The 15,454-nt window shown below is 37.6% G+C and overlaps 2 protein-coding genes across 5 annotated transcripts in view; one reads left to right on the top strand and one right to left on the bottom strand.

Moving 5' to 3' along the window:
- Nucleotides 1-6,876, top strand: part of pappaa (pregnancy-associated plasma protein A, pappalysin 1a) — a 106,269-nt gene extending 99,393 nt beyond the window's left edge. For all 4 annotated transcript variants that reach the window (XM_038734436.1, XM_038734435.1, XM_038734434.1 and 1 more), the window contains exon 22: nucleotides 686-6,876. In XM_038734436.1, the coding sequence (XP_038590364.1) occupies nucleotides 686-790 (105 nt within the window). In that variant the 3' untranslated portion in view covers nucleotides 791-6,876. The remainder of the gene's footprint in view (nucleotides 1-685) is intronic.
- Nucleotides 6,877-12,182: 5,306 nt separating this feature from the next.
- Nucleotides 12,183-15,454, bottom strand: part of LOC119914337 (astrotactin-2-like) — a 280,669-nt gene continuing 277,397 nt past the window's right edge. Inside the window, exon 23 of the mRNA XM_038733584.1 lies at nucleotides 12,183-13,990. Within this exon, the coding sequence (XP_038589512.1) occupies nucleotides 13,753-13,990 (238 nt within the window). The 3' untranslated portion in view covers nucleotides 12,183-13,752. The remainder of the gene's footprint in view (nucleotides 13,991-15,454) is intronic.

Below are 15,454 nucleotides of genomic sequence, written 5' to 3'. Positions count from 1 at the left end.
TGGCAGTTTGTTCCATTGAGACAACTAACGGTGCCTCATGAATTGTACACGTCTTAGTTTGTTAATTTTTAATTGTCTGCTTGGTATCTACTTGCTACAGCACTTTTGTGATGGTGGCACCATTATATCAAATGGAAAACTTATATTATTATTATATTTTATGAGACTGTCCTCCCAAGGAAAACAACACAATTAGTAATTTCAGCAGATGCCCGAAAAATTACATATTTGTATGTTCATGTGACAAAGGCCTCTAGCTGCTTTAGTAATTATGACAGGGGCAAAGGAATAAGTCAAGTGACGTTAATAAAAATAAAGGTCAACAAAAACTTTGGACTTAATGAGGCAGACCACTGTATATTACCCCTTACCAACCAGTCAATGTTGTTTTTTTAAATCACAACCACAATCTAACCTTAACCATGTAATGTAACCATGATGACAAAAGTCCCCTAAACTTTACAAAGCATTAATTTTAACCCAAATCATGACCTTTCTTTGACCCTAGTCAAGTTGTTTTTATACTTAAACCTAGCCAAACCTTAACCATCAGCACGACACATTTGGTGTTTTTGGAAACTTGGAATCTTGACTGGAATTTAAAATCATTGCTGTGCAATTGGGTTGTAGAGTTACAGGCTACTATACTTTATAAATGTGAACATCTTTTTCTCGTCCCACTCAGGTGATTCCATTCCCCATGTCCTGTGACATACGAGATGAGTGCTCCTGTCGGGATCCCAATGCTATAGAGAACAGAAAGGAGGGACATGTCCATTCCCTGGGGTGACCAAGCTGAGCAGGGACCTCTGTTCAACGTCCCAGGACCCTTGCTCCAACACAACACAGCCAGAGCGGCCGAGGCAGACCCCTCCTTCATTCTCCTCTCGGCCTCCAATTTCCTGCACATGCTGCTTAACAGGCATACCTCTCCATCCATACTGCAACCACAACCAGCTGAAATGCCTCCACCTACACATCACAGAAAGATCTAGAATAGAGGATGGGACTCTCGAGACTCCGCAGAAAACTTCATTTCTCAGCTAAAAGGAAAGTAACCCTGCAATATCATCATAAAAAATATATATAGCAAGGAGAAAAAAATACATGAAACAGACATTTTTTTTTGAAAGAATAAGAAAACAAACAAACAAAAAAACCTAAACAAAATATAAACAAGCCTAAGTAGCATGCCTTTTGTTCAGTTTCGTGCTGGCTTCAGTGTCTATTTTAGTGACCTTGCTCTACAATCACATGGTTGAACCAAAGGTAAATCAAAATGTGCAAGTGGGGGATTGTGTTGATGTCGGCTCTGTGTTTTGCAACTATGAAGGAATTCAAGACAAATGCTAAAATTAAACCTCAGACACTTTGAAGGCATGTTAAACACCTTTTTGGAGGGACTAGAAATTCGTGCTTATATCATTCCTGGTTTCAAACTGGTCAGACATTCTGTATCTATATGTCCTTTTCAGTAAAGTGTGTTTCTTCATAGACACATCAGAGGCTATAGATGTTATTCCTAGCTTGGTGGGGAATGAGACAGCCATATTGTTAAGTTTAAAGCCACACATTCAACACAAAAGGCAAAATAAAATGCACAAACACACAACAAATGTCAAATAATTGTTGACCAATTGCAAACATAATTTCCTAAGACAATTTTATACTACTTCAGCAAAATCCTGAATGCATAAACCATTTTTAGCATGGCTTCTGCTACTGTCTTTGCTGCTACTTGCCATCTTCACATCATAATATCTAATAGGGTTAGACAGAGTTGTCTGCCTTGCTGCTTACAGTACCTCTTTATTGCATTCATTCATGCTTGCATGTTAGTCCATCACACTTTCAGATAATACACGGCACCACATATGAAATGCACTAAAACCCAGAACCTCACTTGTCATTCCTAACTGCCCAAGAAAAATACTACATACATTGACCACGACTTAAAGAATGTCATCGAAAACACCTCACTTTGAGTTGGGGTGATTTTAGTTTCAGTTTGAACTCCTCCCTCATGGCGCTGGATAATAACTTTGTTACCTCAAGCGCTGATTCAAAATGTTTAAACTGAAAATAAAATGATCCCAGCCCTGTTCAGAATGTAGTCAATGAGTCTGTGGCTTTTTTGATCGGACAGTACTGCACAGCACAGTCCCACAAGAGTACTGAAATAAAGGACTGGATAGGCCATGGCTCTTGGTGAGAATGACTATAGGTGGAAGGAGACCACGTCTGACACACATGCACGCGCGCACACACAGAAATGAACACATACACACATATCTGTCATTCTCTCCCCTCCAAGTAGTGTTGGAGTCTCAGCTGTAGCTCTGCAGGCAACATTGTTGTACATGAAAATGACATTTGGATGTATATGTCAACACAGCATTTGCAGTCACAATATGATCAAAGGTCCTAAGATTGTCTAGTGGGTCAAGTTTGTAAATATTTAATTTAACTGTTACAATTGTCTCTGCATTAAAAAGTGCACTTGGTTGCTCTGATCAGCACTTTTCAGTATTGTGAACCTGGGTGTCTGTCCCCCCAATTAACTTCTTTAGAATACATGGCTGCTACAAAAGCTTTGTATTTTGTTACTCTTCATTCCAGACACATATACACTAGTTTTTCTCGTGCACATTTGATAATGAAGGCTGCTTGGCATATTGGTCCAAATTCTGCTGCTCTTATTTGGCTGCAACCATAGTCATGGTTACTATCAGCATGATTATGAATTTTCATTAATTTGGGCCAATGGCACAGTCCCTCTGACTCATATTAGGTTGCTATAGCATTCCACATCATTGTCATAAATCATTGTACACAACAAGCTGTACAAGTGGCATTGTAAGACCAATTTCATGTCATTTTAAAACCAATGTTAGTGAAGAACTAAGTCAGTACCACAACATACAGAAAAAGTGAGATGGTATTATTTTCCACCAAATATAAAAATCACAAATATCATGTAAATATTACTACATGTTCTTAATGGACAGGTGGTTGAAAAATGTTTTTTGTTTTTGTTTTCATGTATTTCATTTTTACAAAATGTCATATTTAATCAGTGTTTGTATTATTGACCTCAGTTACGGCACTTTTTAGTTTCCATGTAAGAAGAAAAAGTATATCTTTCAAAAAATCTTTAGAAGCTGCTATTGTCAGAATGGTGATCTGAAACAAACTGTATGATATTCGATCGTTTGACTCCCTGTGTTGCTATTAGCTTTCCTGTCTTTAGTGTTTTATATGTATCTGGCCATAGATACTCCTCTCCAACATAAACTGACTTTGCATTCGATGTAATCAATGAAGTAGGGAGATATTATCACTTTGAACCATATATCCATCTATCCATAATCCCGAAAGGCCCCTAAATCCCCCCGAAATAAGGTACACATCAACATATTATGTTTAGAATTATATTGTCACATATTTAAGGTCTAGCTAGACTTCAGATTTGTCTTTTGTTTTGCCCTGATATGTGTTTATTACATCATCTTAGGTTAAAGGTATACATTTTGGCAAAGAAACCAAGAGATGTCAAAGGGGAAGAAAAAGCTTAAATGAAGGAATTCCCATTAAAAGACTTTTGAGAGTCTTTGTAATTTTTATGAAATATGAAACTTTATAATAACGTTGTAAAGGCTCAGCCCGTTCTCATCCCAGCACGTCAAATACTGACGCTTCGTTATTTGATGCTCAAGGTACCCTTCAGTGTCCGTGTGAGATTTAAGTTACATAACATGTGACTTATGTCCGGTAATTATACTTATTTCATCCCAAACCATACTCTTTTCCTAACCAAGTAGTTTCTGTGCCAAAACCTAACCAAACTGCGGCCATTTCACAACATTAACCACATCTTAAAAAGGCATTTCATACGGACGCTGAAAGGTACCTTGTGCATACCCTGGGATGATCAAAATTGCATTTAACACTTTATATGAAAAATTATATAGCCGTGGTAAAAAAGAAATGTATTATGTTGCTATTGTCAAATTATATGTAATATTAGTACTCCAGATACTGCTGCTTTACATAGAACTGTTACCAGTGGGGAGAAACTGACCTGCAATCACTACACTATGCCAATGACATGCAGTACTGTGGTTCATCACCTGCCATTGAGGTCACTGGAAAGCCATTCTAGCAGTTTGAAGGGATGCATCCGAAATATGTCATTGGATCCTTCCCTTTATTCTATAAAATTAACATAGTCTGTCATAGCTTCCACATACTTTGATTAACTTAGAAATACCCTTCTCAAAAATTACATGTATCATCAGTCAATGTCTGGATACCAAAAGAAGCTGATCGTTATTACTATCAGAAAGGCTACAAAATGTGACTACATGTCAGCTTGAAGAAATCTATTCTTAATTTTGGAGAAGATACCCATAAGCCATAGATAATCAAGATATTCATGGAAGGAAGTATAAGATTAAGCATTGGATGAGGACATCACCCCTCTACTGTAGTCATCATAGGATCCCTTGCTGTACCTCATGCCTGTAATGTTTGCTGCTTCTATATTTTTGGTATTTTAGTGACATTTTTGCGTCTCATAACAATGGTGTAAATAGTAGAACTATTTATTGAGAGTGTTATACTTTTTTAAGTTATATTTAATGTCCATGTAAGTTATTTTTTACATTGTTCTTATAAACAAAAACATTATCGGTCAAAACTGTTATTTTGTCTCCGTCATCACACTCTGTTGTGATTATTGCTGTCAGGCATTGATCAAACATGTAGTACACTTAAGGCCCACAACCACACAAGAACTTGTCTCATTGGTCATCGAGTGTAGATGGACACTGCTTGCATCCAATGAGGATTCAACACATGTTGAAATGTTACTAAGTGCAGTGTATCCATTTTTATTCATTTAAAACCGGAATGTAAAGTTAATTTTTTTTTCCTTTATTTGCTTTTTTTATGCACACATTAGCCATATGTATAAGAAGTTGTGAAAAGAGAGTATATAAGTATATAATGGACATACATAATATAGCAAATAATGTTATGAGAGACCAGTGTAAGGCACAAGGAATATATACACAGCCAGTTAAGGGCAGGAGAAAATGGGCACGTGGTAAAGAGAGTGGTCAAAAATGAAGGAAGAAAAGGACTGGAGGTCAGAAGGCAGCTGATGGTGCACCAGATAGAGTGTTCTTGGATGGGAGAAAAGTAAAGGTGGGCAGGGAGAGAGCTAGGGATGGGTGGGCTGCTTTTCCTGGCTTGTCTAGCTATTTGTCCAGGTGTGAAAATGTGTACTCACAGAGGCTGCCCCTGGGCCAGGGGTGGCCAGCGCTGACTGGCAACAAGCCGAGGCCAATGAGTCAGAGTTTCTCCTGGGGGTGGCAGCCGTCCCTCTCTGGGACTCCGACCACCCCTTCCCTCACCCCTCCTACCGCCATCCCCCCACGCCCCGACACACTGCCTCATCTGTCACTGTCAGGTATGCCTGCACAGTGCTGCCAGGGTCAAGCTGGCTCTGTGAAAATGAGAGAGGATGTTTGCCCAGCTTACAGAGCCTTTTGAAGTTAGGCCGAAGGAACACAGTTCTCCTCACCTAGAGCCTATGCTTATCACATAATATGATTTATATAGCAGTCTTTTATGACAGGCTTTGATACCTCTCCACATTTTCCACCAACAGTCGCTCCTTTGTTTCTAATTTAACACCTGGTTGTTGTATTGCTTGTCTAAAAATGGCAGAAACTTTGTAGTGTCTAACTCATTACAAAGTGATAAGGAGTGTTAGAAAGAGTGTCTGAAGCCCTAATATTTTTGCTCAGATCATTGTGGAGAAAAATACTGATGTGCCATCTTGTTGTAAGACATTTTTCTGTGTATTGTAACACATGAAGTACCTCTCACAGGCCTCTGGTTATAGAATGGTCCACTTATGTCTGTTTCCTAATCCCTCAATAAATAAAAAAGGTGAATTGTCCTTTTTCTAAGTGGGAAGTCCAAAAAAAGTGTATTTACATATTATGTGGATATCTAGTGGTATTACTGCGATGTTTCGTACCCGATTGCTCAACAAATATATTTTAAGATGTAAATAATAATATTATATGATGATTGTATTTGCAAACCATGTACTAACTGTTTGGGAGTAGCTCTTGATTTTTATCATAACTATTATACAAAGAGATGAACCGTGAATATGTTGTGCATTGTGTCAAAGTATCACCTGCAAGACAGAAAAAAGGAAAAAAAAAGACCTGTGATGCTTTACCACACCACTCGCTGTCAGCATTTATTTGTTCATAATGGCTTAGTACAAGCACTGTTGTCAGTTGTCTAAACCATGAATTTATCCATTGAGTCATAAATTATTTATTTGTTGTCAAGATGAATAAAATCATAATGGTCATTTCTGGGTCTTAGGAGTTGAAATTGATGCTCATAATCAGACTTGACTGATCTTTGTTATGCATTGAGAAGTTCATTTTAAATTGGTCTGAGTTGACACCAACAGCTTTCCTTTCTCCTCACTCTATACTGTATGTTGTTGAGTCTTATCCCAATGCCTTTGTGTTTGCTGAGAATTTCACCAACACTGTAAAGGTAGCCATCAGACTCAGTAGTCCCTCCCTCCCTCTGATGGCCTCCTCTCTCTTTGGTTCTTACACAGTATGCACTTTTTCAGGCACATATACAACAGATTAGACTTTTATGTTTCTCTCTGTTTTCACAGTTGCAATTATATATATTTTTGGTGCTCTGGTACATGGCAAAACATGTCTGATGTGTACTATATTTTCATAAGGAAGAGTCATAAAGATGAGTATCATGTTCATTTTGCTGTCATTTATTGTGTAGAAATAAAACACTGGTTAAAGTGAACATAAACTGGAGGGTTGTGGTCAGTTCTTTGAAAGTTAAGATTGTTTAAGTTTGTTTTCGTCATTGCTGAAAACATCCTAAAACAGTGTGCCCAGTTTCCTTTTGGAGCTGCTGTATGTACTCTATTGTGTATCTTTCTTCAGTAAGTTATTCAGGTACTAAAGATCCATATTGAGTGCTTTCAAAATAAAAAAAAGTGCTGAGGTAGTTATAAAAGAGGAACTCATTCTTTAAGCTTTCATTGATACATTGGCATCAAAATGTGAGTGCTGTTCCTGGCACACCAATGACGTTAATGGCCTAATTTGTGAGAATGAACATCAAGCTACTGATTTTATAAAGTGCAGTTAATGTTTCATGACTGGAAAGAAACTGGATCTGAGCTTAAAGAAAATTTGTTGAGGAAGATGGAAAAAGAAAATGCTTCCCAGCAGCTCACATGCAGAGAGGCACAGCCACCTTCAGTTAATGATATAAATTACAGTAATTCATAAGGGATAGCTGTCTGTTACTGATTTCCCTCTTTTCCCGCTCAATGTAAATATTTTTCAGCTGGATCATGTGGTAAATTGGGTAAAACCTGTGAAATAACAGCCTTGCACTGCATTCTGCAATTGTTAAAAAACTTCCATCTGAGTCTCATTTCGCCATTTTGCCCATCATGCTAACAAACTCAGATCTAAATATTGCTGTGATATTGTGCAACTTCACTGTAGTGGTTGTAACCTAGGGGCTTCTCTCCTCTGACGTATCAGTTCAGGCAGGGCAGGACGCAAGAGTCATGTGCACCACATCAGCTGATCAAAACCAGTCTGATTAAGTTTGACTTCTTAACAAGAAAGATTGTTGAAGTCAACACCACATTATGATATGCTGCTACCATAGACTGTATATAAAGATGGCTGCAACATGTTGGTGTTGATCGCCTGAGCTGCTTACTCCTACTCCTATACGCCAATTATTAACCCAAAAGCTATTAACACAGTAAAACAAACTGCAAAGAGAAATACTGCAATTGTATGCCTTGTATCATACATGTCTATTAATAAGAGTCATGCAGCCAGGCTAGCTGCTCCGTGAGGCTGTACTTACAGCAGGCACAGTGGTGATTTAAGCTAAATGCTAAAGTCAGTGTGCTAACATGCTCACAATGACAATGATATGCTGATCAAATATGTCAACCTCATGTTAGTGCTTGATTGAATGATCAAATGATAACCAAAATCAGTGGCAGCATCCTCTGGGGAACCTGAATGAGTGTACAAAAGTTAATAACAATCCATCCAATAGATGTTCAGATATTTCAGTGTGGACCGACTGACAGACAGACCAACATTGCCATCCCTAGAGCCGCTAACATGGAAAATTAAGTATGACATGTGGGAAGATTTTGCAATATTCAGTATTTTCCACCAAGCATCACCAGCTGTGGATGTGTTACCACAGGAAGTCAACATTATAAAATCACAAATTTCAATTGAAACGTGAATAATATGTGCTGCAGTGGATTGATTTCAAAGTCATAAATACAACTGGTTTGAATGTGTGTGTTCCAACATGTTTAAACACTTTCAAGTTGAGGCAACAATGTCCCATTCTTTGGTTTCTTCTGATACGACGTAAACACACCACAAGACAAGCTGTCAAGATTAAACAAGGAAGTTTGAGTGTGAGTATCAAAGTATCAAATGGCCTACTAACTAACACGCTTTGACAATTATTTAATCAGCTATTTAACATGTGCAATGACAGTGTGAGTGTTATTGTGTTGAAAAGACATGTTTGAGTCACTTTTTGGTGTATACAGTTTCTGGGGCTCCATTGGATTGCATTAGAAAGCAAAAACTGAAATGCAAAGTACTCAAATATTTTAAAAGAAAGTGAAGTATTGTCAGAAGTTTTGAATCTACCTTGATGCCTGAATTCGAAACCAAATTAAAAGCTTTCATTATGTTTAATGTTAAATAAACATCAGTTTTTCAATCATGACTAACACTTGACTTGACACATGACTAACTATCAATACTGATTCAACCATTATCTAGTACATTGCCTGGGATTGAATTTTAGTTGAATTTGGTATATTGTAAGTATAAGCTACAATATATATTTTGTGTTGCAGTCCCACCCTTAGAGGGCACACCATAGGTAAATTCAGATTTTGAGTAGTGAGGTAAAGACAAGTATTGCACTACTTCAATAAACCCAGCAAATGCAGAGGAGCAGATATTTCAGTAGTGGAAGACTGTAGATCACCTTGGAAGTCCAACCTTGACAGATTAGAGAGAATGTGTATTTGGTTGCAGTGACTGCAGTTGTACTGACATTTTAATAACAAAATGACAACCTACAGATACAATCGCACTAAAAACACCAACCACTATGGCCTAAAAAATGACAATAGAGCTGAACCTTGACACAGCCACTGACAGAGTAGTGGTTTCCCCCCAAGTAGTATCTTGACTGCAGCCAGTAGGTGAAAACAGGTGACTGACTATGGGGCCTAGTCACCCCCATGACATCCTAGTTCTTGCAGCTATGGTGTGGCTACGGCCTGAGGTGAATTCTGAAATCCCCATGAAAACAAATATCTATTTATGTCAGCTGTATGTCTATCTGCGTGTAGCACCTTAACACCAAAGGAAAATCCTTGTATGTGTAAAACACTACTTGGCAATAAAGCTCCTTCTGATTCTGATTCTGATTTTGACATCATTTTTGGGCCTAAATGGAACCGTCCATGCAGGCTTTGGTCGGCTTCACTGTTTCAACTGTGGCTTACCCCTTTGGTCTCGCATAGCAGGCCTTGATTCAGCAGTGTGAAGCTAGGCCCCACCCCTCTGCTGTGCTCTGGAAAGTTGCCCAATCAGAAGCAAGTGGGCTTGCAGGGAGGTGGGTCTTAAAAAGACAGGAGCTAAATGGGAGCGTTTCAACAGAGAGTGAAAGAGGTGTGATGGACAGTGTGAGAAAAATAATGTGTTTTTGAACATTAAAGCATGTAAATCGCCTGTCGGGCGGCGCAAAGCGACACAAGGGGGGCAGTGCGGGCTGAGAGCTGCTAAACTTGGGCTAGAGAAGCAGGGAGCAGCGCTCCAGCTTTTGAACAAATAAACACCCGTGGTCGGACTGGATTATGCTCTGACAACAACGCCGTTAGCTTTTTACTTTAGTTTTTGGGATTACAACGTTGATTTATCTTCACTCAAGCTTCTCAGCAGCTAGATTCCGAGCACATCCGGTTCCAGTGTTGTTAGCGTCGTTTGGCACTACTTCATATTTATATAAAAAACAGACAAAAAGCGAGGAGGTTGATCTACCTGGTGAGTTCAGAAAACATGTATGTAACTTTATCCCAGCTACCGTTGTACTTTACCGGACCAAGTTAGCATAGCATAGCCCTGAACTCCATTAAGAAAACAAACATTTTAGTTTAGTTATGTTTTCGTGCTGTTTTGCTGAAGCATGAATTCACATGTTTAACAAATCTGCATCATGTTGTAGTTATTTCGACATCAGTTTGATCCGTTTCTTGCTATTTAATGGTTAGTTGTGTTTATTCGCGTTACTGCGTTGTGTGTGAACACTCAGCAGTTGTTCAGCGATAAAACCCCCGCGAGGAAAGCGTTGCGTGGATTAAATTTGCGTTTGGTCTGAATGCCGCATAACTACTGATAAATCCCAATAATAATAATAATAATAATAATAATACTATTTTAATAAATTAATTTTATTTCTATAGTGCTTTTCAGGACACTGAAAGACACTTTACAATAAAACCAGTGATTATATAGAGAAATAGATAAACAGCTAAGATACATAAATATGAACTATGTACACGATAGGTAAAAAACATAAATACAAAAGCATGCGAGAGAAATGTAATATTATTTGAGGTTGAAAGCTAGTCTAAAGAGGTGGGTTTTGATAAGTGATTTGTAGGAGTCCAGGTCACAACGTTCTGGAAAGTTCCAGCGGGAGGGGGTGGCAATGGTGAAAGCTCTGTCACCCCAGGTACAGTGCTTGGTCCTGGTGGGGAGAGGAGGTTTGAATCTTACCCTCATTAGTCTTAAAAGGTATAAAAATGTACATATATAATTTTTCTAGTTTGACCACAACCAGCAAATGTCAAATTTAATAGTACAGCTAACTGAAGTAAGTTTAAAGGTTTGCTTCTAACCTAGCAAACTGTTTTCACCAAATTGCCCAGCATAAAAGAGGTTAAAGATGTTTACAAGTGGAAGCCTTTGCTGGTTCTAAGTAGAGTGACAATTAGTTTATATGGCTAACTGTAGCCTAATGCTAATATTAGCAAGCACAGTTTTTATCAACAAATACAACCACATTACAATAGTTATTTAGGTAACCATTCAGATAATGGGTAACTTGTTCAAATTTTTGCAATCAAAAAATCTACCTACAGGACACAGAACTTGAAAATTATGCTTGCATGCATTTGGGGTTTATTTGTTTTAAACTAAGCAAACTAGCCTTTAAATATTACAATCAATCAATTAATCAATGGACCTATTTTCAAAGACAATAACGTAGCTTTGAGTTGATCTAGCATTTTCATTAATGAAAAGATTATAACTTGCCTCCTTCTCCTTGGGATGTTGATGATGGAGATGATCAGAAGGTTGGCCAATTGGAGCAGTTGAATATAGTATTTTGTTTTGTAGGGGAGGGCTTGCCTCTCCCTCTTCCTTCACATTTCCCTCCAAAAGAAATTACATACAAGGTAAATACATATAAATTATCTAGTTTTCTTTGTCATTCTTTGTCAAACCAACAAGTTGCATGGATCACAGTGAAGCTGTATGTAAAATAAACGTGTCCCACACACCCTAAAATGTTTGTCCATTTGTCATTTCATTAAAAATATTTTGGCAGGAAAGTTGGCAGTAGGCCGACTGAGACACTATGGATTAAATGTCAGTATGTGAATGTTGAAAATATGAAAGTATGAGCCTCATACAATGTTGATTTCCTAGCATTTTTTTTTCAAGTACATGAACTGTGACTGCTGTAAAAATGTTGATTTAAATTTTCCAACCTATAGCAACATTTCTGACAAGTCAATGTTGAATTAGTCACTATGTGGGCCAGTGGCAAATAATCAATAATATTCAAGAAATTCTGGAAAGCTTCACAAAAAATTGTTAGTAAATACATGCACACTTGTGATGTTAAATTAAGGTTATGGTTTAAATAGGTTGAAATAAGATTTTGTTGTTTGTTCACTTGTAAACTAAAAAAAGAAAAATCTTCTGATTTTATATACATTTTTAATATTTCACATTCTTCAGAAAAAGACAAAGCCACATAATAATACATATGTCTTTTTTTTTACAATTTAAAATGTACAATATAATAATTTATAATTACAATTCATATAACATGAGATGAAGGTATTGAAAAGGCATTGTCTTCATTAAAACAATCTCCATGGCTTAAAGATATGACATTGGACTGAATAATAGAAGATTAAAAGGACCACAGGTGATCCCTAAAATCACTGGTTCTTCACAATTCAGTGGACGCTACATCACATGTTTACAGTTGGTACAACACTAACTGTTCTGGCACCTGAAAATGTTCCATAAAATTAATATCCTATTATCCTGCCACATTTTCGATGAGTGCACATAAATATGAGCAATTATCCAATTCTTCTGTGAGGGAGAAGCTTTTCAAAGATGCATTCAGCTGATCTGGTCAGATTTTCAATCACTCATTTCTCTATATTCTTACCTTATTGTCACTGTAATATAATTTCTAATATTGTTCTTCTTATCTGTACAATACGACAAGATAAGTTGTAACTTATCATTAGATTACAAGTATATTACGTGGTCTTGCAGAAATCATCAAATCTAGCTATAGCATTTGATTTCACTTTTTTAAAATATCAATATTGTTGTTGCGTTAAGTCGCATACCAAAACCCATCAATGTAAAGCATTTACTTTAAAAGACTTCAGTGTGCCAAAAGCATTGCATTTATTTTGTCTCAGGTGCATAATCCACTGTGTTCAGGTCCATTTCTAGTCTGAGAAATAAATGTCATTGAAATTGCTCAATAGTATTTCTTTTGGGTGCTGCAATATTAAGGAAATATATGAAAAAATGATTCCTACATTTCTGAGCTAAAATCAGTCTATGAAAGAATATGATATATTTCAATGCCACCCATTCTATCATTGCATAATTTCAACAGGCTGGTCATAGCCTATTTGTCAATCCTGTTTCAACACAAAGCCTTGCTATTTCAACTGAGTCTATCAAATGTAATACTAGACTGACTACCTAGATTCTCACTTAATGATTTTAAATTTATGAAGCAAAGCTTTAATTGTTTTAATTAATGTGAACTTAAAAACAAGAAAGTGTTTTTCAAATGGCTTTAACACATATAAATTTCTCCTTTCAAATGAAGGTAATAAAGGCAAATAAGTTATGCTATTGGTTATTCTTTTTTTTCTCTTTTTTAAGTGTTCCAGGTAAGCTTCAAAGCACCTAAAAGGAACTACAATATTACATTCAAAGTATTTAAGCCAACCAGTTTTTCTCTTGGCTGAATGATATTTTACATGTTGACACTGCAGTTTCTCATTGATATGTGCAATCACTGGCATTTTGCAATTGAGAAATATGTTCGCTCCAGTTTTTTTTAATGTTCTTTCTTCTATTAAAAGTAGGCCACACAAAAATATGTTTTTCGGTAGCTTTAACACAATGTCCAGTGAATTCTGAGGTTTTTTAGGCTCTCCTGGTTTTCAAAATCCACCGGTCACTTGAGAGACACCTGCTGCAGAGTGGGTGACGAGGTACACCAATCACTGATGTCATTTTCCAGGGGGAAAAAAAGCGCACCACTCCTGTCTCATCGGAGTTTGGTGTTGCTGTATGTGTTACGCTGTACAGAAATGAGCTTTTCCATGCAGGTGGTGCGACTTTCATGTAAAGAGCCATGCCATGTGTTACTGGGAGGTCGGCCTTCTTCACTCCGGCAGTAGACATACGCCATGGTGTCGGTCCGACTCTGGATGTGGGTGCTGCGCAGCAGGGACCGGCAGTAGTGGCTAATCCTCTCCACTCTATGTAGTATCAGGTTGGCTTTTCTATTAAAGAAAAAGTTTATCACACAAATGTAATTTAATTAATCCCATCCCATAGTAGTCCTGCTGCTGAATTTGACTTTTGTCAACAAAAGTCAAATGTCAAACTCAAAAGCCACATACAACCCACAAGCAGTTGTGAATGAAAACATCGGTAAAACATATTCACACTCTGTCTTATTGCATTAATAATTTTCATTTACATATGTAAACAAAATCAGCCACAATTTCACACCAAAGAGGGCACCTTAAAATTCACTGCGACACCTCATCTGCATAAACATAACCACAGATCTGCTACTCCACCCACCTCAATGCAAGGGTGTTCATATGGGGCCACAATGTCAACAAATATATTAAAAAAACAGAAAATGTACAAATATGACATGGTGCCGTCATTTTAACTTCCACTGAGTCTCTCCCGTCACACTGATGGGACTGCCAGTCTGGGTCAAAACCAACTGCAGCAATTGCATTTTTAATTCTCGGAGTACTAATTCTGTTGAACACTACATCAAAGGCAGCTGTTTAACTCCAGGTCATATACATCTATTCTGTACTTACAAAATAAATACACCTACAGAATACATCTACAAGTATTCAAGGTTGTTAAGCCCACATGGATACTAAAATTAGGAAAACACACGGAGAAGGGCAAAATTCCATTTGTTTTGAAAAGCAGTGTCTGCTGAGCATCAACATCTGTCTTTAGTTAAGCAAGGAGTACAGACATCCTTTTTACTTATTTGCTGAAAAGGGGGGGGGGGGGGCATTTTCTCATTTCCCTTAAATTCTTATGTCTGAAACAACAGAATACCAAACACAAAATCAATGGAAGCTTGCAAACATGTTATAAATTAAACACATTAAATGTCATTCAGGATGACAAACAAAGAAACTACAAAAAAGAAAACCGAGGCAACTACTAAATCAAACAATTTACTTCATGTGATTTAAGCAAAGTAATTGATTACACAAACACAGCTTCAAGATAATGCAAAGCAGAACTAAAAACTACATCAAATCAAAGAGACTGATGTGGGGAAATAGAAAAAGTACAAGACAATAGTTGTGTTTACAGTAAGGGTAAAAAAGCAGTAACCATGTATCACAGCATGTCCATTAAACAATACACTTATAAAAGGAGCTAGTGTTCAGTTCAACAATGCTGGCGGACATTTGGGGGCTCCTGGGATTCTCAGCTCCTGGGGCAGTGCTGACTGTGCTTACGTTTGACTTGGCCATTCTGTTACCTTTTAAAAGGCACCACCAATAGAGCCTGCTTGTAAATTACCCCAATGAGGCTCAACCCTGCCAACTTCAGGCAGTAAATAATCCGTGCTAAACTCCCCCCCTTCCCCCACCCCCCCATCACAGCTGCCCACACACAAACACACCATCCGACCGCCTCAATCCCCATAATAAGTCCAAATGACCAAGCCGTGCCTCCCATCCCCATTCACCAAT

The sequence above is a fragment of the Micropterus salmoides genome, unplaced genomic scaffold (assembly GCF_014851395.1).
Source record: "Micropterus salmoides isolate LMB-PRFRI ecotype aquatic unplaced genomic scaffold, ASM1485139v1 Ms_hic_scaffold_20, whole genome shotgun sequence".
Classification (NCBI taxonomy): domain Eukaryota; kingdom Metazoa; phylum Chordata; class Actinopteri; order Centrarchiformes; family Centrarchidae; genus Micropterus; species Micropterus salmoides.
This window is presented reverse-complemented; position numbering and strand designations above follow the sequence as displayed.